At 48.2% G+C, this 23,196-nt stretch overlaps 1 protein-coding gene across 1 annotated transcript; it reads right to left on the minus strand.

Moving 5' to 3' along the window:
- Positions 1 to 18,511: 18,511 nt before the first annotated feature.
- On the minus strand, positions 18,512 to 22,018 carry LOC147978739 (uncharacterized). The gene is made up of 3 exons (XM_087545750.1): positions 21,775 to 22,018; positions 19,820 to 20,446; positions 18,512 to 19,569 (listed from the first exon to the last, which is right to left on the minus strand). The coding sequence occupies exons 1-3, from the start codon at positions 22,016 to 22,018 to the stop codon at positions 18,512 to 18,514; spliced, it is 1,929 nt and encodes a 642-aa protein (XP_087401876.1).
- Between the last annotated feature and the right edge of the window lie 1,178 nt (positions 22,019 to 23,196).

Raw genomic sequence — 23,196 nt, forward strand, 5'->3', positions numbered from 1 at the left:
TTGCAAGCGATTCAGGAACAAAGTACATAATAAGACCATTTGGGCATTTGATCTTGTGCCCTACAAGATGTTTAAGGTCCCCAGCAATAGTGTCAGACGATTTTGGTTTTCAGCTGGAGACCTTTCCCTACAAAAGAGAGTTAAGCTTTCTTAGCCACCCACATCTTCAAGGGTGGCTTCGAAGCAATGAGTCTAAGTGCAGCATCTGAGAACTTTGGCTTTGGAGCCCTAGCAAAAAGTCTTGCGGGTGGACAATAGTACTCATAAGAATAAGCAGAATAGTTCTTGGTCTTATGAACATGGCGGTTTGATGAACCGCGCTCATATTCATAGGCTTGAGTATGGCTTCCCTGCAAAACATTTGCGTTAGTGCGACTCAGGTGAGTCCTCTGTCTGTATGAAGCCTTTGGACCGTATGAAGCCTGTGGTCTGGGGTTTGTCTTCTTCACCTGTGGTTTCATGATGACATTCACAGGAAGATTCTCCAAACACCTCTTCGGCACCCAGATCTTCTTCACAGGTGGTCCATTCCTACAGTTAGTACCAATATACCTGGCAAACACTTCACCATTCTGATTGTTAAACAGTTTATAGTTTGCATCAAAGGATTCATCAATAACAATGGGGTTAGCACAAGTGAAGCCAGATAGGGTGGATGGATCTGTTGAAGGTTCCTTTGCAGCAACCCATGTGGTTTTAGGGTACTGCTCAGGTTTCCAGTAAGAGCCATCAGCATTCATTTTCCTTTCGAACCCAACACCCTCTTTCCTAGGGTTTCGGTTCAGGATCTGCCTTTTGAGGACATCACATAGTGTCTGATGCCCTTTGAGACTTTTGTACATCCCTGTTTCAAGCAGTGTCTTCAACCTAGCATTCTCATCAGCAATAGCAGTGGTATCCTCAGCAGAGGGGTTAGTTACCACATCAACAGGTGAAGATATTGCAACAGTAGCAGCAGTAGAACATTCAGCACCAGAAGTAGCGTTATCATGCTCAATACATTTAAGACATGGTGGTTCAAATCCTTCCTGAGCTGAACTGATTTGTTCGGTGCGAAGTGACTCGTTTTCCTTTTGAAGATCTTCATGAGCCGCTCTCAATTTCTCAAGATCTTGCTTCCTTTGAAGATAATCATAGGAAAGCCTTTCATGAGTTGTTGAGAGCGTTTCATGACGACTTTCAAGTTCCTCATACTTAACGTGAAGATTTTGTATGTCTTCAATTAAGGACTGAGATCGAGTCATTTCAGCGTCTAACAGATCATCGCTTTTTTCTAACAGTTTTTGAATGTGTTCCATAGCTTTCTGTTGTTCAGTTGCAATTTTAGCAAGTGTTTTGTAGCTGGGTTTGGAACCACAATGAGAGTCATCGTCACTAGATGTTTGATAGTGAGTAGTGCGTGTGTTTACCTTGGCACCGTGTGCCATGAAGCGGTAGGAAGGAGCGGAGTAGTCCTTGTCATTTGCATTGGGGTCGGTGATGAAGTCATTGTCTTCAGTGTTGAAGATGGACTTGGCAACGTATGCTGTAGCCAGACTCGCAACGCCAGAATCAGACTCCTCCTCAGACTCCACCTCCGCCTCCTCAGAAGCAGACTCCTCCTCAGAATCCATTTCCTTGCCAACAAACGCACGTACCTTGCCAGATGAGCTCTTCTTGTGTGATGAAGACTTTGAGGAAGACTTGGAAGAAGTTGAGTATTTCTTCTTCTTCTTATCGTCAGAGTCATACTCCTTGCTCTTCTTCTTCTTCTTGTTCTCATTGTCCCACCGTGGACACTCAGAGATGTAGTGGCCAGGTTTCTTGCACTTGTGACATGTTCTCTTCTTGTACTCATGAGCAGAAGCTTCATCATTCCTTGAGCTTGATCGTGAAGACTTTCTGAAGCCTTTCTTCTTGGTGAATTTTTGGAACTTCTTCACAAGCATAGCAAGCTCCCTTCCAATGTATTCAGGATCATCAGAACTGCTGTCAGATTCTTCTTCAGATGAGGAGACAGCTTTTGCCTTCAAGGCACGAGTTCGCCCATAGTTGGGACCGTAGATGTCTCTTTTCTCAAAAAGCTGAAACTCGTGTGTGTTGAGCCTCTCAAGTATGTCAGACGGATCGAGTGTCTTGAAATCAGGACGTTCTTGAATCATCAGGGCTAGGGTGTCAAACGAACTGTCAAGTGATCTCAGGAGTTTCTTGACGACTTCATGCTTGGTGATCTCAGTAGCGCCGAGGGCTTGAAGCTCATTTGTGATGTCGGTGAGTCGATCAAATGTGAGCTGGACATTCTCATTGTCATTTCTCTTGAAGCGGTTGAAGAGGTTGCGAAGGACACTGATTCTCTGATCTCTCTGGGTTGAGACGCCTTCGTTAACCTTGGAGAGCCAGTCCCAGACTAGCTTAGATGTTTCCAAATCACTCACGAGGCCATACTTTCCTTTGGTCAGATGACCACAGATGATATTCTTGGTAGTAGAGTCTAGTTGAACGAACTTCTTAACATCAGCGGCAGTGATACCTTCTCCAGCCTTAGGAACGCCGTTCTTGACGACATACCATAGGTCGACATCAATGGCTTCAAGATGCATGCGCATCTTATTCTTCCAGTAGGGATATTCAGTTCCATCGAAGACGGGGCACGCAGCGGAGACTTTAATTATCTCTGCAGTCGACATGACTAAAACTCCAGGTGGTTAAACTGAATCACACAGAACAAGGGAGTACCTCGCTCTGATACCAATTGAAAGTGCTAGTGATCAACTAGGGGGGTGAATAGGCAATTTTTATGAAGTCTTCAAAACATGTAAGTTTTGAAGACAAACGATAGAAATAAACCTATTATCACACAGCGGAAGGTAGACTACACTAGACAAACCATAGTCACGTATTCAATGAAGTGAAAGCACAATGACTAATAGCAGCTAGGCAGTAAGGATCAGGTAGGAAGATATTGTGAAGCCAATCAGAACAAGTAATCACTCGGTGAAGTCGAATGGTGATGCTATCGTACAATGACTTCACAAGAACCAACAGTAAGTAAAGGGAAGGGAAGGATGAAACCAGTGACTTGTTGAAGATAATGATTTGTTGGGCCAGTTCCAGTTGCTGTGACAACTATACGTCTGGTTAGGGAGGCTGAGATTCAACTTAGAAGACCTCGTCTTCACCTTATTCCCCTTGAGCTAAGGACACCCAGTCCTCGCCCAATCACTCTGGTAAGTCTTCAAGGTAGACTTCCAAACCTTCACAGACTTCGTTCACCGGCGATCCACAATGACTCTTGGATGCTCAGAACGCGACGCCTAACCGGCTGGAGGATTCACAGTCCTCAAGTGTAATAAGTCTTCAGATCACACAGACAAGAAGACTTAAGTGATGCCTAACACTCTTTGGCTCTGGGTGGTTAGGGCTTTATCCTCTCAAGGAATTCTCTCTCAAAGGCTTCGAGGTGGGTTGCTCTCAAACGACAAAAGCCGTACTTTAACTCTGAGCAGCCAACCGTTCATGGTTGTAGGGGGTGGGCTATTTATAGCCACTAGGCAACCCGACCTGATTTGTCCGAAATGACCCTGGGTCACTAAGGAACTGACACGTGTTCCAACGGTCAGATTTCAAACACACACGACAACTTTACTTGGGCTACAAGCAAAGCTGACTTTTCCAACTCTGAACAAGATTCGCTCTCATAATCGTCACTCGAAGACATAGGATTTTGGTTAAGCATCACTTCAGTCATTCTGACTGGTTCGCTTGGACCCCACTTAACAGTACGGTAGTTCCTATGACTCAACAAAGAAGAAAAAGAACTATGAAAGATCTAAGTCTTCGCGCTCCATAGTCTTCATGCGATGTCTTCTCTTGTCATAGTCTTCAATGTGAATGTCTTCACATACCACCTTTGACTTCAATGTCTTCATACATTTTTAGGGGTCATCTCTGGTAGGAAAACGAATCAATGAGGGACTTCTACCTGTGTTATCCTGCAATTCTCACAAACACATTAGTCCCTCAACTAGGTTTGTCGTCAATACTCCAAAACCAACTAGGGGTGGCACTAGATGCACTTACAGCCCCAACTGGGCTCCACTACTGATCATCTGGAAAAGAAATGTAGTAACGTCCTGAGTCCTCATCAAACTCCCACTTGAGTTTAGTCGCATCTCCTGGAATGGTATCATCGGCACCTACATCTGGTTTTGGACGTAATTCGTGAGTCACGGGGACTCAGCAATCTCACACCCTCGCGATCAAGACTATTTAAGCTTATGGGTAGGGAAAAGGTATGAGGTGGAGCTGCAGCAAGCACTAGCATATATGGTGGCTAACATACGCAAATGAGAGCAAGAATAGAAGGCAAAGCACGTACGAGAAACTATGATCAAGAAGTGATTCTAGAACTACTTACATTCAAGCATAACACAAGACTGGGTTCTCTTCCCGGACTCCGCCGAAAAGAGACCATCACGGCTACACACGATGTTGATTCATTTTACTTAAGTTTAGTTTCAGGTTTTCTACAACCGGACATTAACAAATTCCCATCTACCCATAACCGCGGGCACGGCTTTCGAAAGTTCAAAACCCTGCAGGGGTGTCCAACTTAGCCCATCACAAGCTCTCACGGTCAACGAAGGATATTCCTTCTCCCAGGATGACCCGATCAGACTCGGAATCCCAGTTACAAGACATCTCGACAATGGTAAAAACAAGACCAGCAAAGCCACCCGAATGTGCCGACAAATCCCGATAGGAGCTGCACATATCTCGTTCTCAAGGCACACCGGATTGTCCAAGGTTCCAGTAGGCCAACCCAGAGTTGCCCCTGGTGGCCACCGGCAGCTGACAGGTTGACCAACACTGAAAGGAGCACTAGCCCGGGGGGGGTTTAAAATAGAGATGACCCTTGAGTCCGTGGAACCCAAGGGAAAAGGCTAGGTGACAAATGGTAAAACCAATTGTCGGTGTCAAAACCGGCGGATCTCGGGTAGGGGGTCCCGAACTATGCGTCTAGGCCAGATGGTAACAGGAGACAGGGGACATTTTGTTTTACCCAGGTTCGGGCCCTCTCGATGGAGGTAAAACCCTACTCCTGCTTGATTAATATTGATGATATGGGTAGTACAAGAGTAGATCTACCACGAGATCAAGGAGGCTAAACCCTAGAAGCTAGCCTATGGTATGATTGTTGTGTATGGAGTTGATTGCCTACGGACTACAACCCTCCGGTTTATATAGACACCAGATAGGGTTAGGGTTACACAGAGTCGGTTACAATGGTAGGAGATCTTGAATATCCGCATCGCCAAGCTTGCCTTCCACGCCAAGGAAAGTCCCATCCGGACACAGGACGAAGTCTTCAATCTTATATCTTCATAGTCCAGGAGTCTGGCTGAAGGTATAGTCCGGCTACCCGAACACTCCCTAATCCAGGACTCCCTCAGTAGCCCCTGAACCAGGCTTCAATGACGACGAGTCCAGCGCGCAAATTGTCTTCGGCATTGCAAGGCGGGTTCCTCCTCCAAGTCCTTCATAGAAGATTTGTAAACACCAAGAGTAGTGTCCGGTTCTGCAAAATAAGTTTCCACATATTGCCATAGAGAGAATAATATTAACACAAATCAAATCTGCTGACGTATTCTACAGTGCGCTATCACACTACAGCCAAGTCCTTTACTCGAATCGTTTTTACTTTTCCACCTCAGCGTGTTTTGCGAGGCGGTTTCCTTGGCACGTCTTGTCAAAGCAGAGATCGTGTACCCTTTTTATGGGTTTCTCATCAATACGGACGTGGGTAACCCTAACCGCGCCCTTTACCACGGCGCTGGGGAGGCAAGCAAGTTTTATTAGGCAGGTGGGGACGCACAACCGCATCCGCCCATATAAGGGGATAAGGATCCACCTTTTTACCTATGCCTTCTTCCTCCTTTGCCTATCCATCTCCTGCGCACTCGAGCTCCACCGCCCAAGCCCGCACTTCCTACCTCAACCTTTCTCCAGCGATGTCCGGAGCGGGAGGCAAGTGGAAGGTCTCCACCGTCACGGAGGGTGACGTCAAAAAGCTTAGGAAGGCCGGATACTTGTCCAAAGACATCGCGCACCGGCTTCCCGAGGCGGGGCAGCTTGTCCCCACCCCAAGGCCCCATGAGAGGGTAGTATTCCTTCCCCACTTCCTCCGCGGGCTGGGTTTTCCACTTCACCCATTCGTCCGGGGGCTCATGTTCTACTACGGCCTGGATTTCCACGATCTGGCCCCGAACTTCATCCTCAACATCTCGGCGTTTATCGTCGTATGCGAGGCTTTCCTCCGCGTCCGCCCCCATTTCGGCCTCTGGCTCAAGACCTTCAACGTCAAGCCCAAGGTGGTGCGTGGCAACCAGGCGGAGTGCGGAGGAGCCATGGCGGGCAAGATTGCCAACGTCCTGTGGTTCGAGGGCTCCTTCGTAGAGACCCTAAAGGGGTGGCAAGCCGGATGGTTTTACATCACGGAGCCACGCGATCCGAACTGGATCGCATCCCCCGAGTTCCGATCCGGACCCCCCACGCGGCTCACGTCCTGGAAAGAGACGGGCCTATCATGGGGCAACAAGAAAGAGGTGACCGGACTAAAGACATGCATCCAGTCCCTGGTAAACAAGTCAATCAGGCTTGTAAATGTAGTCCAGGTCATGCTCGTTCGCCGAATCCTCCCGTGTCAACAACGGGACTTTACTCTGTGGGAGTTCGACCCGGCACGGCACCGAACCCTTAACAGGCTCTTCGACACGACGTATGAAGACGTCTGGAAGGTGCTGATCAAAGGTGCCGGGGATCCCGCATCCGCTTCTGAGGACCGCGGATACAGCTCGCAGCGTCACGCTAGCGAGGTAAGCCATTTCAGCCTTTTACATGATGTTCAGCTTTTTTCATAGTTTAACTCTATGCGGGATCTAAACTCCCTTACCTTTGACAGGCTTGGCAGGCGGTATCCGGACCGATTAACTGTCCGGCTCCGCTGCCCGAAGACCCAGCCCCAGCTCTACTGGTGAAGCTGCTGGCTCCGGCGCCTTATGTGGTGCCGGAAAAGAAGGCCAAGAAGAAGAAGACCACGGGGACTCGAAAGAGTACCCGCAACATGGTGTTGTCGAACTCATCGTCCGACGAGTCCGGGATGCCCTCCTCCCGTGAAAATGAGGAGGAGGAAGAAGAAAGCTCTCCCCCCCAGCGGAGGGAGGAAAGAAAAGGAAGGCTGCCCCAAGGGGGAAGGCCGAAGGGTCCAAGAAGAGGAAAACCCCTCCGCCGGACTACGCCCCCAACGCCGACAAGGACGAAGACGAGTGGCCGGACAGGGCCAGGCGTCCGGCGAAATCGTAAGTGTTCGGATACCAGAGTAACTCATGATATTCCTTTTGTTGCACAGCTTTCCCTAATGTCGAATATAATCATGCAGCCCGCCCCAGGCCGAACTCAACGAGTCATCGAGCGGCTCCCTGGATTCATCGGACGTGAACTTAGTTCCGCCCGTTGTCTCCCCCCGCACTGCGGATGACGCCGAAGTGGCGTCGCAACGAGCTCCGGGGTAGGAGGAGGTGGTCTTGGAGGAGCCGCAAGGCGACCTCCCGGACTCCAGGAGTAAAGGGGACAAGACCCCCCAAGGCTCCGAGTCCGGCTTTGATCCGGACACCGTGTCGGAATCTCCAACGATTCCGGACCGCGGCAGGCGAACTCCTTCAAAGAGGAGCAAGCCTTCTGAGCCGGCAGCCTCCGTCCAACCGGAGGTGCCGGACAATCTGCTGGCGGCGCTTGAAGGCGCCTCCATCGACAAGGAGCACCGTACTATTATGAGTACGGTGATCCAGAAGGTTCAGTCCGCCAAGAGCAGACTGAGTGAAGCTTGCGCTAGTCTCCTAACAGGCTTTGAGGTAAGTAAAAATATGTAAAAATATTACCGCATAGACAGTAGCTGCTGATACTCTGTTTGGCGTTCGGAAAGAAAAGCCGAATAGAGGATCTATTAAATTTCGCAGGAGTCTAACAATAAAGATTCAATATGCGTATGCAGGCTTCGCTGCTATCCACCGCCGCACTGACTGCGGAGGTGGTTGTCCTGAAGTAGGACCTCGATCGGACCGAGCAAGAGCTCGGCCTTGCCACGCGGCAGCTCGAGGAGACAGAAGGTAAGAAATACCTTACTGAAAAGGGTGCCTATAGAGAGGCGTGATTGCAAAAAATAACAGGATTGTACTGCTTATTGTAGGGGCCACGACTGAGGTGGCGACCCTCAAGCAGGCTCTATCTGGGGCCGAAAAGAAAACGGCCGTGGAGCGCACCGAGCGAGAGAAACTTGGGGCTCAGGTCGGCGAGGTGCAGCAAGAGCTTCAGGCTCTCGTGAAAAAACATGCGAGTTTGGAGCTTGAGTCAAAGACCCAAGCGTCCGAGCTCGCGGCGGCCCTTGAGACTGCCAAGTCTGCCAAGGCCGAAGCCCAAAAGGCCCTCCAAGAGTTGGAGGAGGTGAAAAAGATAGCAGCGGGTAAGGCATTCTTTACGCAAAGCAGAAATATAAAAGTAAACTACTTGTTACTTAACCGAATCCGGAGCTCTCCAGGGGCATTCGCAGATCTTCCCCGCAGCGTATCCGACGCTGCCGCATTCTACCGAGCTGAGGAGGGCAGCTCGACAGAGAAGGTGTTCTGGTCTCAGTATGCTGAGGCTGGACACCCTGTGCCCTTGAGCGACCAGCTGAAACAGCTGGTCGAGCTCCACAAGGCGGCTGAACAGGCCATGAAAGGCTTCATACTTCGGCTGTGGCCCGGAGAGGCCCTGCCTGTGAGCTACTTCAGGCTGGTGTGGCGGCTGGTGGAGGCCTGTCCAAGGCTCGAGGTTATCAAGCGGTCCGTCTGCATCGAAGGAGCCTGTAGGGCCCTTGCCCGTGCGAAGGTCCACTGGGGTAAGCTGGACGGTGAGAAGCTTGTGAGGGACGGGCCGCCGCCGGGGAAGGAGCATCGCAAGCCCGAGAACTATTACAAGGATGTTCTTGCAGGTGCCCGCCTTGTGGCGGATGAATGTACCAAGGATGTAATTTTTGAATAAACTCGCTCGTTTTTATCCTGTGCGCTGAAAACTTGTTCATAGGCGCTTTAAGCTTTGCTTATTGAATTTAAAATATTATTTTCTGTGCGGCCGTTTATCAAAAATTGAGAGATGGCCAGTCGTCGGCTTCTGCCCCCATGCCACTAGTGCTGGGGTGTTCGGTGATAAACCTGAGCGCTCTTTTTCCCATGTTGGGTCCTTCGAGGGAGGCGCTCAGCACGACGAACCAGGCAATCGGACTATAATGCTTGAACACTCTCACTTAGCCATAGAACTATATAATTTTAAATTTCGGCGAAGCCCCTAGTTCGGAAGACCGAGTTCGGGGCGCTATCCATGCCTTGGCTGGGGTTATCCAGCTCCTCGCTCGAAGCGGCATAAGTCTTTAGGGACTCGAAAAACCTCTCGAACAGCGACCGGTCTCTCACCTCATCATGACAGTCAGTTTTAGCTTTCTCCACTGAGGTGCTTAACCCAGCTCAACCGGGGCACAATCGCAGTGGTTCTCCTAGTGCTACCTTAGCCGATAGAGCTGAACGTAAGGCACCAAAACATAGGAGCCGGGCAAACCCAACTATTGACCCAAATCATGATTCGGAGCCGATGCATATAGTGCAATAAGTTCGGGGTGCCGCACTTGTGAAAGTGTACGGACTTCTCACACCATGTTAAAGGGTACTGGAGCCCCTGGCGTACTTGCCGTACCACAGTGTACGGGTGCAACATGTCACAAATGAACATATATAAAAGAGAGTAATGCAAAAAATAGACAAAAAGCTATGCATTGTTTATAGAGAGGCTATTTAACAAAGCCGAACGATACAAATAGTGCGGTAAGCAAAAGATATTGGACTATTCAGTATGTCCTGACCAGGGGCAGGCCGCGGAATTGTATTTAAAACAGGTATACCGCTCGTAATAGAGACCACCTGGGAGTTCCATAATGCGGCATGGCTTGTCTGCTTCCCTGGATCTTGCATCGTTTGTGCGGCAGTCAAATTGCCGAACAGGTCGTCCGAAGTATGGAGTCCTGAAAGTAAGAAAAAATGAAAAAAGAATCCGGCAGCCCCTAGTACATTTTAAGCCGTATTTTGGGCGTGCCGTTATTGTGCCCCTTCCCCTGTGCCCATGGTATTTCCAGGGCGTGGTTATGTACGTGAGGTACTGGTTTCGCTATGTTGCGAAAGCTGGGGTTGGGGCCGTATTGCTACGCTTGTTCAGAGCATGCTAGGCGGTCCTCCTATGGATTACTCCAGGCGCGCTTGGCAGTGTCTGGCTTTTTAATGGCCGGACTGGAGGATTGCCTGAGAAGGCTACTTTGTACCTCTGCTGCGAGAGCCACCGTATGCTCCTCCGCACGGAGGGAGCCTTCGGTGTTTACGTTGACCATAATTACTCCTCGAGGGCCTGGCATCTTGAGCTTGAGATATGCGTAGTGCGGCACCGCATTGAACTTTGAGAATGCGGTTCGTCCGAGCAGGGCGTGATAGCCACTGCGAAACGGGACTATATCGAAGATTAACTCTTCGCTTCAGAAATTGTCCGGGGATCCGAAGACCATGTCAAGTGTTACTGAGCCTGTACAATTGGCTTCTACACCTGGTATGACGCCTTTAAAGGTCGTTCTTGTGGGCTTAATCCTTGAGGGATCTATGCCCATTTTCCGCACTGTATCCTGATAAAGCAGGTTCAGGCTACTGCCGCCGTCCATGAGGACTCTTGTGAGATGAAATCCGTCGATGATTGGGTCGAGAACCAATGCGGCGAAGCCTCCATGACGGATGCTAGTGGGATGGTCCCTTCGATCGAAAGTGATCGGGCAGGAGGACCATGGGTTGAACTTTGGGGCGACCGGCTCCATCGCGTATACGTCCCGTAGCGCACGCTTCCGCTCCCGCTTGGGAATGTGGGTTGCGTATATCATGTTCACCGTCCGCACTTGTGGGGGAAAGCCCTTCTGTCCATTGTTGTTCGGCGGCTTGGGCTCCTCGTCGTCGCTGCGCAGCCCCTTGTCTCTGTTTTCGGCCCTTAACTTGCCTGCCTGCTTGAACACCCAACAATCCCTGTTAGTGTGATTGGCTGGCCTTTCGGGGGTGCCATGTATCTGGCACAAGCGATCGAGTATTCGGTCCAAACTGGACGGGCCCTGAGTATTCTTTTAAATGGCTTTTTCTGCTGACCGGATTTATAGCCTTTGAATCCGGCATTGACTGCCGTGTCTTCATTGCTGTCGCTGTTAACGCGGCGCTTTTGCTTATTCCGACGTGTCCTGCCACTTTTCTCCTTGGTATCCGAATTACCAGGGTTCTTCGATAAGTTGTTACTGCGAGCTAGCCAGCTATCTTCTCCCGTGCAAAAGCGGGTCATGAGTGTCGTGAGGGCTGCCATGGATTTCGGCTATTCCTGTCCCAGGTGCCGGGCAAGCCACTCATCGTGGATGTTATGTTTGAAGGCTGCTAGGGCCTTTGCGTCTGGACAGTCGACTATCTGGTTTTTCTTTGTTAGGAACCGTGTCCAGAATTGTCTGGCCGATTCTTCTGGCTGCTGAATTATGTGGCTTAAGTCGTCGACATCCGGCGGTCGCACATAAGTGCCCTGGAAGTTGTCGAGGAATGCGGCTTCCAGGTCCTCCCAAGAACCGATTGAGTCTGCTGGCAAGATGTTAAGCCAATGTCGGGCCGGTCCTTTAAGTTTGAGCGGGAGGTATTTGATGGCGTGTAGATCATCGCCGCGTGCCATGTGGATGTGAAGGAGATAATCCTCGATCCATACCGCCGGGTCTGTTGTACCATCGTGTGATTCGATGTTTACGGGTTTGAAACCCTCTGGGATTTTATGATCCATTACTTCATTCGTGAAGCATAGCGGGTGTGCGGCGCCTCTGTATTGGGCTATATCACGACGCAGCTCGGAAGAGCTATGTCTGTTGTGTTCGGCCCGGCCGGATTTATTGTATCCGGAGTGAAGACCATTGTCACGTGCCGTAGGGCGCCTGCGCGATCCGTAGATCGATCTTGTTTGTCTTGCCTTATCCTCCAGTATGTCTCGCAGGTCGGGCGCATTTTCCCGTGCCTTAGTTGAGCAGCGTTGAGGCATGGATTGGGTGGAGGGACGGCAGGCCTCTCTGTCGCGGCCGCGAGGTGGCCGGTCTGCCATGTCATGCGCTGGTGATGTAGGTGCTTCCTCTTCTGATTGGGGTAGCGGCCTGCGCTTCGGGTAACTCTTGGAGGGGCGTTCGAGTTCGTACTCTTCGGCCGCAAGGTCTTCAGTCCATCTGTCAGCTAGCAATTCTTGGGCAGCTCTAAGCTGTTGCTGCTTTTTCTTGAGGCTGCTTGCCATGGCTAAAAGCCTGCGTTTAAAACGCTCTTGTTCGGCAGGGTCTGATGGTATGACGAATTCGTCGTCATCGAGGCTAGCCTCGTCTTCGGAGGGAGGCGTATAGTTATGATCCTCGACCTCTCGGTCTGCCACTCTTTCATGAGGGCTGGTTTCTCCATCTTCCTGTGCCGAATTCTGCTGAGGTGGGTGTTCTTCGGTGCTGTCCGGGGTAGTATTATCTCCCGTGCCGGAATCACCATTTTTGCTTTGGTAGGATTTAGAGCGGCGCCGCTGACGCCGGCGCTTTTACTGTTTCTTGGGGGCGTCATCCCCCACTGTTCCATCGCCATCTCCATCCTTTGGAGTATCCACCATATATATGTCATATGACGAGGTGGCCTTCCAGTGCCCTACAGGTGCTAGTTTTTGTTCCTCTCCTGCATCGTCGTCCATGCCGTCGATGTCTTCGGAGTCGAAGTCAAGCGTGTCGGTTAAGTCATCGACAGTGGCTACGAAGAGGGTGGTGGGCGGGCTTTGAATTTCTTCGTCGTCCGTATCCCAACCTTGCTGACCGTGGTCCGGCCAAGGCTCTCCTGATAAAGAGAGAGACTTTAGAGAATTCAGGATGTCGCCGAAGGGCGAGTGCTGAAAGATGTCCGCGGCGGTGAACTCCATGATCGACGCCTGATCGGATTCGATCGGCAGGGGCGCGGGGGGCTCGGAGCTCGGAGAGGAATCCGGATCCTCGGAGTCACGGGCCATGCGGAGTGCGAGGATGGAGTTCGGCTCAATCGCCTCTGAGATCGCAGCCCCTGAGGCAGCGTCTAACCGCTGATCCTCGATCGGTGCAGTAGGCTCCGAATCAATGGTCAAAACCGATGCGTGTGCGGCCTCCAAGGCGCTGTTCGGTGGCAGAGCTATATCATGCCCATCGAGATAGTGCGGCGCGCTTGGCTGTGGCTCGAATCCGTCAAAGATTAAGTCCCCGCGGATGTCAGCCGTGTAGTTTAGGCTTCCAAACCTGACCTGATGGCCAGGGGCGTAGCTTTCGATCTGCTCAAGGTGGCCAAGCGAATTGGCCCGCGGAGCGAAGCCGCCGAAGATGAAGATCTGTCCGAGGAGAATAGTCTCACCCTGGACCGCATCGTTGTTGATGATCAAAGGAGCCATCGGGCCTAAAGGCGACGACATAGAGGAACTCTCAATGAAAGAACCAATGTCGGTGTCAAAACCGGCGGATCTCGGGTAGGGGGTCCCGAACTGTGCGTCTAGGCCGGATGGTAACAGGAGACAGGGGACACTTTGTTTTACCCAGGTTCGGGCCCTCTCGATGGAGGTAAAACCCTACTCCTGCTTGATTAATATTGATGATATGAGTAGTACAAGAGTAGATCTACCACGAGATCAAGGAGGCTAAACCCTAGAAGCTAGCCTATTGTATGATTGTTGTGTATGGAGTTGGTTGCCTAGGGACTACAACCCTCCGGTTTATATAGACACCGGATAGGGTTAGGGTTACACAGAGTCGGTTACAATGGTAGGAGATCTTGAATATCCGCATCGCCAAGCTTGCCTTCCATGCCAAGGAAAGTCCCATCCGGACACGGGACGAAGTCTTCAATCTTGTATCTTCATAGTCCAGGAGTCCGGCTGAAGGTATAGTCCGGCTACCCGAACACCCCCTAATCCAGGACTCCCTCACCAATGTTGGGCCTTGCTGGAGGAGTTTTATTCAAGGCGAACTGTCAAGGGGTTCCCATTATAACCCAACCGCGTAAGGAACGCAAAATCAAGGAACATAACACTGGTATGACGGAAACTAGGGTGGCAAGAGTGGAACAAAACACCAGGCATAAGGACGAGCCCTCCACCCTTTACCAAGTATATAGATGCATTAAAGTAAACAAGATATAATAATGATATCCCAACAATAAACATGTTCCAACAAGGAACAAACTCCAAACTTCACCTACAACTAGCAACGCTATAAGAGGGGCTGAGCAAAGCGGTAACATAGCCAAACAACGGTTTGCTAGGACAAGGTGGGTTAGAGGTTTGACATGGAAATATGGGAGGCATGATAAGCATGTGGTAGGTATCATGGAATAGGCATAGCAAAAGAGCGAGCACCTAGCAAGCAAAGATAGAAGTGATTTTGAGGGTATGGTCATCTTGCCTGCAAAGTTCTCCGAGTTGACGTGAGCTTGATCCTCGTAAGCGTACTCAATGTTCATCTTTTGAGGAAAAGATTGAACCAGGCCTCAACTTGGCAAACCAAGAATGCCGCTGGAAAGATGGGTTGATTTCGGTCGAAATCGATATAAAGATCACCGGAATTAGATGCACGTTTGCAAATGGCAAGCAAAACAATAATGGCACAAAGCTGTGATTAACAGCACGATGCCATCTAAATGCATCAAGAAAAATAAGCTACTGCACTCTAACATAGCAACAAAGCACATGGCAGTGATCCACTCAAGATGCTTGACAAAATATGAACACTGAGCCACGGCTAAATCACACAATAGCAGGTTCAAACAAGCATGACAAAAGTGCAAAAGATATCAGGTTCGCAGACTTAGTGGAAATAACAACATGCCAGGATTTAACATCAGGAAGCAATGTTTAGAGCAAGAAAACAACATGCTAGAAGAACATAAAATGGCAAAGCAAGGTATGGCATGAAACTAATCAAAGCATATAACAAAAGTCCTTTACTGACCATAAGCCAAAAAGGATCAGAAAATACAATGGCAACCATGTAAACATAGAAAGTTTCATTAACAGATTCAGACTTAGCAGAAAACTGGACATGGCAAAACCAGAGTTACGTAGGCATGTTTGCGAGCTCGATGCACTCACCACAAGGCATTGCATGACAAACTAAGCATACACCCAGCAAGAAGACATGATCAATAAGCTAACCATGGCAAAAACACTCTCATAGCATGCATGGATCAACTACAACAACCTCGGCAAAATTGATTAACACGTAAACAATCTGCCAGGAACATTTTATAGCAAAAGTAGAGCAAGATTGAGTCATGCTAGGGTACTCCATAATTGCAAACAAGACATGGATGGATAGATCATAACAATATATCAAAATCATCCTTACTGAACATGCTCAAAAGAGGCATGGATCACTCTGTAGCAACATGAATACATGGCATAAAAATAACATCAAGGAAATGACTTAGAAGAATTCTAAGTCCCTGAAATCAGCAACATCACGAGAGCTACTTTGCATGCTTGTGCTAGTCACCACAAAGATCACAAAAATACATCACATACACCCCTGTAAAGATGGCATGGCATAGCCCAAAACACATGTAGGGCTCAAGTTCATAGGAGGTACACACTAATCATGGCAAAAATGACAAATGTCCATAATCTGTTAAGAATCAGAACCTAGCATTACATAGCACTCTTGCAACAGCATTTACGGCATCAAGATAAACTCAAATGAACATGGTGCAATGGAATGAAATGAAGAGCACATCCAGACGAACAATTTGATATGCTACACGCCCAAAACGGAGCTACGAATGATGAGATATGACATGATGAAGACGCCTAGAAATTATGAACAGAAAAGACTTAGTGATGAAAAAGGTCAACCCTCTCAGATCCAGATCCAGCAGGGCACGTGAATCGAGGTGGGCTCGAGCTCTCGCCGAAGCTCTTCGCCGGACGGTGGCCGGGACTCCCCGGAGTCAATGAGGACGGCGGCCGGAGGGGTCGAGGACGGCGGGGCCGGTTCGGAGGAGGGTGGATCCGGCCACGGCGTGACCTTGGGCGGCGAAGGCGGCGGAGCTCGTCGGGGTCCGGCGAGCTGCGGGCGGCGGCAGCGATGAGGCAGCGGGGCGATGGCCGGCGCCGGTGAGGAGGAGGTGCAGCGACGCGACGAAGGCGGAGCGGGGCGGCGCGGCTCCTCGCGCGGGCACGGGCGGCGAGGAGACGCGGGCTGGGGAGGGCCCGTCCCGGGCTCGGGCGGGCCAATGGCGATGTGGGTGCGGGCTGCCCACGTGGCGGCTCGCGATTGGTCAAGGGCGGCTGTGCGGACACGTCCGGCGCGCGGAGGAAGGGAGACTAGGGTTAGGGGTGGATTTGATCCGAGATTTGGACGGGGAAGGCCTATTTATACATAGAAGGGCTAGGAGACTCCAAATGAGGTGCGGTTTTCGGCCACGCGATCGTGATCGAACGACCGAGATGATGGAGGGGGTTTAGGTGGGTTTTGGGCCACTTTGGAGAGGTGTTGGGCTACCGCACACATGAGGCCTTTACGGTTCCTCGGTTAACCGTCGGAGTATCAAACGAAGTCCAAATGGCACGAAACTTGACAGGCGGTCTAACGGTAGTGAACCAAGGCCGCTTGGCAAGTCTCGGTCCAATCTGAGAACGTTTAACACCCGCACACAAAAAGAGGCAAAAGGGGACACCGGAGGACATAGGAGTGACGGAATGCAAAACGGACAACGGGGAAAATGCTCGGATGCATGAAACGAACACGTATGCAAATGCGATGCACATGATGACATGATATGGGATGCATGACAAGGACAAAAGCAAAACAAAGACAAAACCCAACCACGAGGAATATCATAACTTAGTGCCGAAAATGGCAAGAGTTGGAATACAAATATGGCAAGTTACATACAGGGCGTTACAAACAGTCAATTGAATCAGGAATGGAACATATGTAAAGATCTTCACGAATGATAATGTCATACAAGGAGAAAATACCTAGCATGAAAGGCAGTAATCTCTGCAAGTCCTCATTAATATACCGGCGGCATGCAGAGCTACCACTCAATCCCTTCAGGCCTGTTGAGATGGGTAAGTAAAAATCTGTATTAAGGTGGCAGAGGAAGCAATACGCAAGCAAGGTGTAAGTGAAAGAATTACCTCGGTATATTTTTGGCAGTGTCCCTACGAAGATAGCGACAACAGCTCCTGTTTCACTTGCATCACGAACCTCTTCTGCTTCAAACGCATGAGCTCGAGAACCCCAGAGAACAAGCTTGATTTCATTTCCTCTATAAATCAACGCGAGCATGTCGGAAAAGGCAAAGGGTAGAAGACAAGAGGAAGAAAGAAGAAGTAAGCTAGCAACTCACAATTCATTTTGAAGAACTATTGTCCTAGTATCCGAAGGTTCAGGGTGATACTGAGAGTGGACAACAACAATGTCTATGAACGCAGTAATTCTACCAATGACATATGCAAGCAACAAAACAACATTAGTATGACATTATGAAAGACCAGCAGTAAAGAGAGCATACATAAAGGAAGCATAGAATTACGAACCAAGAAAGCGAGGACTGTGTGGGCCTGGCACAGGTATATCCGAAAAGGGCAGGAGGTTGTAAGTGCATTATGGATAGTCTTCTTCATCACCAGGCTGAGGGATCACAGTAGTAAAGCGAGTGAACTGCATCATATATGGACTTTCAACGGCCCTGTAAGTCTGCTTGGATTGTTTGCACATGAATCTGTTTATCAAATAGACCTCACCTTCCTTTAAGACATCTCTCAGAAGTTCTGATGGCTCTGGAGGGATCTGACCATACATGTGGGTGCCCTACATATCCACATCAGTAATTAGGGCCAGAGGTCAACAACAACAGTGTAAGCAAAGATGACACAAGTCAAAACAAACCTCTTGGTCAAGCACCACAATGCCAGTGTGCACGAGTGGGCCATCGTCAGTTGCACCTTGGTACTCCCACAGGCGAGACACCAGAACCTTGGCATTCCAGTACAGTTCCTTGGTATGGACCTGTGAGAGAAGGCTAAACTTTCCGCTTGACATCTGCAGTGCGGAAGCAAAAGTCAAAGTGATGACCAGATGAAGGGAAAGAAAGTTTAAATCTGATGAGGCCATTCATACATACTACTTGATGAGGCACGAACTCAAGAGAAAGCAAAACTAGGGGATCAGGTGACAAAGAAGAATAACATGCAATCGCAAAAGTGATTTGGGGCACGAAGTTGCATAAGGCGGGATGGAAGCCAAAATAAGTTAAGAACATGTAAAAACTGCAACTCTATCATAAGAAGATTATAGGAGAAACAAAACATAGATCAGCAAAATCTTATGACATATACTATAGACTATTATCGATGGCACCTAACGAGTGGACCGAAAAATCTCAGGGAACACGATGTTCCTTGTCTGAGAAGTAGTCTTATCATCCTCTCCTTTGATTAAGATCTTCAGTGATTTTTTTGAAGTGACACGCGATACAGCCACATAGAGTTGCACGTGTGTGAACACAGGTGTATCCAGATATAAACCAACATTTGAAAGAGTCTGCCCTTGACTTTTGTTAATGGTCATCGCATATGACACCCTAACAGGGAATTGACGACGATGCAAAGTGAAAGGCCATTTAGGATCCTTTGAAGTCAGGCCTATCCTTGGTATGAAAACAACATCACCTATGTTTGAACCAGTGATGACAGCTGCCTCAATAATCTTAGCAGCAAGCTTTGTGACTATGAGCCTTGTGCCATTGCATAAGCCTGTTGATTGGTTCAGATTCCTCAAAAGCATGATGGGAACGCCTACCTTGAGCACCAACCTATGGTACGGAAAGTTACTGACCTTAATCCCATTCAAGTACTCGACAGGATAGAAAGCATCTTGATTGCGAACTGCGTCAGCAGAATTCCCTATAGTATCACAGCTAAGGTACTCCCTCTTATCGGTAGGCACTAAAGACAAGACATGCTCGTTTATTTTCTTAGCAACCTCATTTGTCGGTGTTAGTATTGCCCTTTCTTTTAGATAACTAACATCAGAATACCTTCCAGGGATATCTTTATATATGGCCTGAACAATGGCATCAATTTTGTCACCATCGGTGTGTATTAAGAGCTCATCAGGGATAACTATCCAAGAGGGTTCAGACTCCCCCTCACGAGCCATAGCAGGTGTTGTGCCATCACCTAAACTGAGGACCCACTCAGCAAAGGCAGCAACCTCAGACTGGAGGATTGGATCATTTGTGTGTGCAGTCAAGCACATGTTAATGTTTAGGTGCAAAACATCTACAGTATTCCACAGAGGGGAGTTAGTGATAGCAGCAGCAAGAATCTGCGCTCGAGACCCGCCCTCAATGACAGGCAATATTTGTCTAAGGTCCCCACCCAACACAACAACCTTACCGTCGAATGGAACATTAGCTAAAGAAGGATCATTGGCAGACAGGATATCACGAAATGATCTGTCCAGGGCCTCAAAGCATTTCCAATGGGACATCAATGCTTCGTCCCATATATAGGGCGGAGAGCATGGTAGACCGTTTAATTTCACAGGTGCCATGATCAGGTAAGTCAACAGGCATTTTAAACCTAGAATGCGCTGTTCTGCCAGCTGGTAAAAGCAAGGCCGCAACCCCCGAGGAAGCAACCGACAGAACCACCCTCTCGTTACCTCTAAGATAAGCATCGAGCACATTCCAGAGAAATGTTTTTCCAGTACCACCATAACCAGAGACAAAGAAAAAACCAGGCTTCCCGTATCTAATGCGGTCAACTATAGCAGCGTAAGCATAGAGCTGGTCTTTGTTTAACTTGTCATACAGCAACTTCGCCTTTTTAAGAAGACTAACAACATCAACATCTAGTGCATCTGAAAGCATATCAGTTTGCACTGCAGCATCATGGCATGCATATTTCAAAGGCAATCGATGATCTAGGATGCATGCACTGTTCTTAGAAAATACAGCAGCTAATTCATCAAGGACCATGTCCCTTAATGCTACAGGAGGTACGACATGCGTAAAATCATTTCCAGACTGTCGAATCCTATGTTCAATATAATTGCCTAGGTAAGCTTCATACTTTTCAAAGAAAGCACCCTCATCATTAACAGCACAGTGAAGTATCATAGTAACAAAGAGCTGGTGCAGTTGATTCCCCATACCCCATTTGACAGCTTCATCAAAAGCATTGTACCATTCTATATCATCACCAAGCAAACCCCTTGCCCCACATGCCTCTCTGAAGGTTGAGTATACGATGCCATTGTAGGTCCTAACATCCTCATAGCATTTTGCACCTTTGAAAATCATAAACAACATTCTAAAATAAAAAAGTTCTCCACTTGCTGGACGGACAGAGTATATTCTACCAATTCTATCACTTCGTGTCCTATGTTTCCACTTTTTGTCCTTAGCTATCCACGACCATGTAGTAGGGAAATCACAATAAGTTAAGGTTCTAGTAGCAGGGTATAGCCTGTTTGCTACAAACCATTCTGTCAACATTGTTTTCTGCATCCAGGCATTATTAACAACTGAGTTCAGTGTGGCTTTAGTGTGAAATCGCACGACATGCATGTTTAGGAGATGAACAGGCAATCTCTCAACAGAGGGTGTTTTACTATGTATGTCAAACCCATAGACCCTCCAAAAAGAATCATAGTCAACAATATGACGACAATCCCTATACTCTTTGATCTCATCAACATCCTGGCTGCTACCATTCCTAACATGCTCAAATAGGGTTTTAGACTTGTCTGGTCCTTTGGTGACGTACTTGTATAGGTATTTGATAACATAAGTTTTGTTACACCATTCAACATTAATATGCGCCTGCCATTTTTTCAATATTAGCATGTTATAAGGAACCACATGTCTATTATCAAGCCTGACATTATTCTTCATCACAAAATGACCATTGTTAGGGCGCTTATATAAGGGAAAACCCACTCTCATCAATAGAAGTTTCATTCTAAAATGATTTTGGAAATATTTTTGAGCAAACACCCTTTTTCATGCAAGGACACTTTGGGCCATCAATGCCACAGGGCCCATGCATCATGAACTCAGCAACAATCGCATATCCTAAAGGATCCTGTACAGGATCAGGTATTTCAGCCGAAATATAAGAATCTATCAGAGCCGGCGTGACAACTCTATCATCATCCTTCTTTTGCCAAACAAGGATGTGTGTGTGTGGCAATCCCCTCTTCTGAAATTCAATAGTGTGCAAGACTGAAAAGAGGAGAGAAAGGCGACATAAAAGACGCAAGAACAACATAGAAAGAGAAAGGCCAAAATGAAAGAGGCTTGCAAGGGACAGTACCAGCAACAATAGGACCAAAGGCATTCCATTTTTTGATCCGATGAAGGTACTACCTAAGTTTCATGTGGTACAACCTAACAGCAATGTCAGCCCTATCTGTTGTTGTTTTCCCAGGTTCAACAGAATCAAGGATTTCCTCCCACTTTGGATTACATGTGAAAGTTGTAAAAATGTCTGGCGACCCATGAACCCGGGAGACAGCAACAACATCTTGGAAATTTTCATACATGTACCGACGACCGCCAGTGTAGGTTGATGGAAGAATATTTTTCTTCCCAACCTCTAACCCATCAATCATACCCTGGTCTACTGCATCAACAACCCCCTGAAGATTTTCATCCCGCATTTCATCGTTACACTTAAGAATAAAATTGAGGCGGCACTCATCAATGCAAGCACAGAAGTCAACAGCAGCCTGTGATGACAACAGGCCACAACAAAGAAATGGATTGTGCTGCTTTGGTTTATAATGTGAACAAAAGCAGTAATAATCTTGCATGGTCATTTTCACCCTCTTGTTCAGGTCATCAGCATCAGCACCCATGTAGTGCACACCGAGCTAAAAACCACGCTCACCATATGGAAATAGCAAAGGGTATTGCAAGGACATGTAGGTGGTATCCAAAGAAGAAATACGGTGCAGCCTGTCACCTTTAGTCTGTATGATTAGATCTCGACATGGTGCCTCTAACGTGAACTCACCATAAACCAAAGCCGCCAGCTCATCTGTCGCCGGTAAACTAAACTGAGGGCTATCATTCTCGCCAGGAGCTATAAGCCTTATTGAAATCACCTCATGTTTATTTTGTTCTAATATCTCCGCAGCCATACGAAACTTTTTGACTAAAGAATTATTTGTATCAAGCATTTGCATAAGACCCCTCACAGTGTCCTTATCTAACCCGATGCCTTTTTCATCATGGTGATTTAAAGCTTGAATTCTGTTATTAACCTCATTTTCTCTATCATCTATATATAACTCTGCATACTTGGGTGTATCACCTTCATTGGGAAGCAACAAGCCTCTACGATGACAAACCTGACCGTTTATTTTTTAAAAAATTGACCTCCGCCATCATTAACAGACCGGTCAATTTTCGCCCCCATGGATGTAAACGCAAACAGACAATTGTACTGGCATATTTGTTTAATAAATCTTAGGCTACGCGGTGGTCCTGTATAATCAAGCAGGGTTGCTAAGAACGGGGGGGGGGGGGTCAAAGGGTCTAATGAAGACCTTCCCAGATTTACAACAGTTGTTGTAAACCACTCGTCTTTTTGTAATAGCAGACTTTGACTTCACCCTCTCGCGCCACCAAAAGCTAGCCTGGCAGCGGATGCATTGATAGTCTAGGCCTCCGTAGTATGATCTTTTTGGATAAAAGTTGCAGAATGTCTCGCGTGTAAGGGCACACGACATTGTGCTGGTAGAAAGAAGCACGATCGACGAGAGTACAGAGGCATACCTTTAAGTATGTCCACCTCATCAGGAGAAAAATCAACCCAATCAGGATGCAGAGGTGACGCAAGGACATGCTCTGCGAGAGCCATAAGGAGAAGGTACTAATACGACACATTGAGGAAAGGAAGAAACCCATGTACAACGAAGGGAACACGAACTAACCACCCTTGTTGTGAGCGTGCAGCCTTAGCAACAAGAACTTGCGCCTTTTACGTTTGCGTGTAGTCTCAGCAGAACTAAGGAATGGAAAGTAGTCATCT

The sequence above is a fragment of the Triticum urartu genome, chromosome 3A (assembly GCF_056163025.1).
Source record: "Triticum urartu cultivar PI428250 chromosome 3A, HENAU_Tu73, whole genome shotgun sequence".
NCBI classification, from domain to species: domain Eukaryota; kingdom Viridiplantae; phylum Streptophyta; class Magnoliopsida; order Poales; family Poaceae; genus Triticum; species Triticum urartu.

Bases quoted from the DNA above. Each gene is read 5' to 3' on its own strand.
- LOC147978739 (XM_087545750.1), bottom strand. From the start codon at position 22,018: ATGGGTGCTGATGCTGATGACCTGAACAAGAGGGTGAAAATGACCATG. The intron at 20,447-21,774 runs GTATGATTGATG...TGATTTTCAAAG, and splicing joins TGTTGATGCAGTAGACCAGG to GTGCAAAATGCTATGAGGAT. The intron at 19,570-19,819 runs GTAACGAGAGGG...ATCCTTCTTTAG, and splicing joins GCTCGATGCTTATCTTAGAG to CTAATGTTCCATTCGACGGT.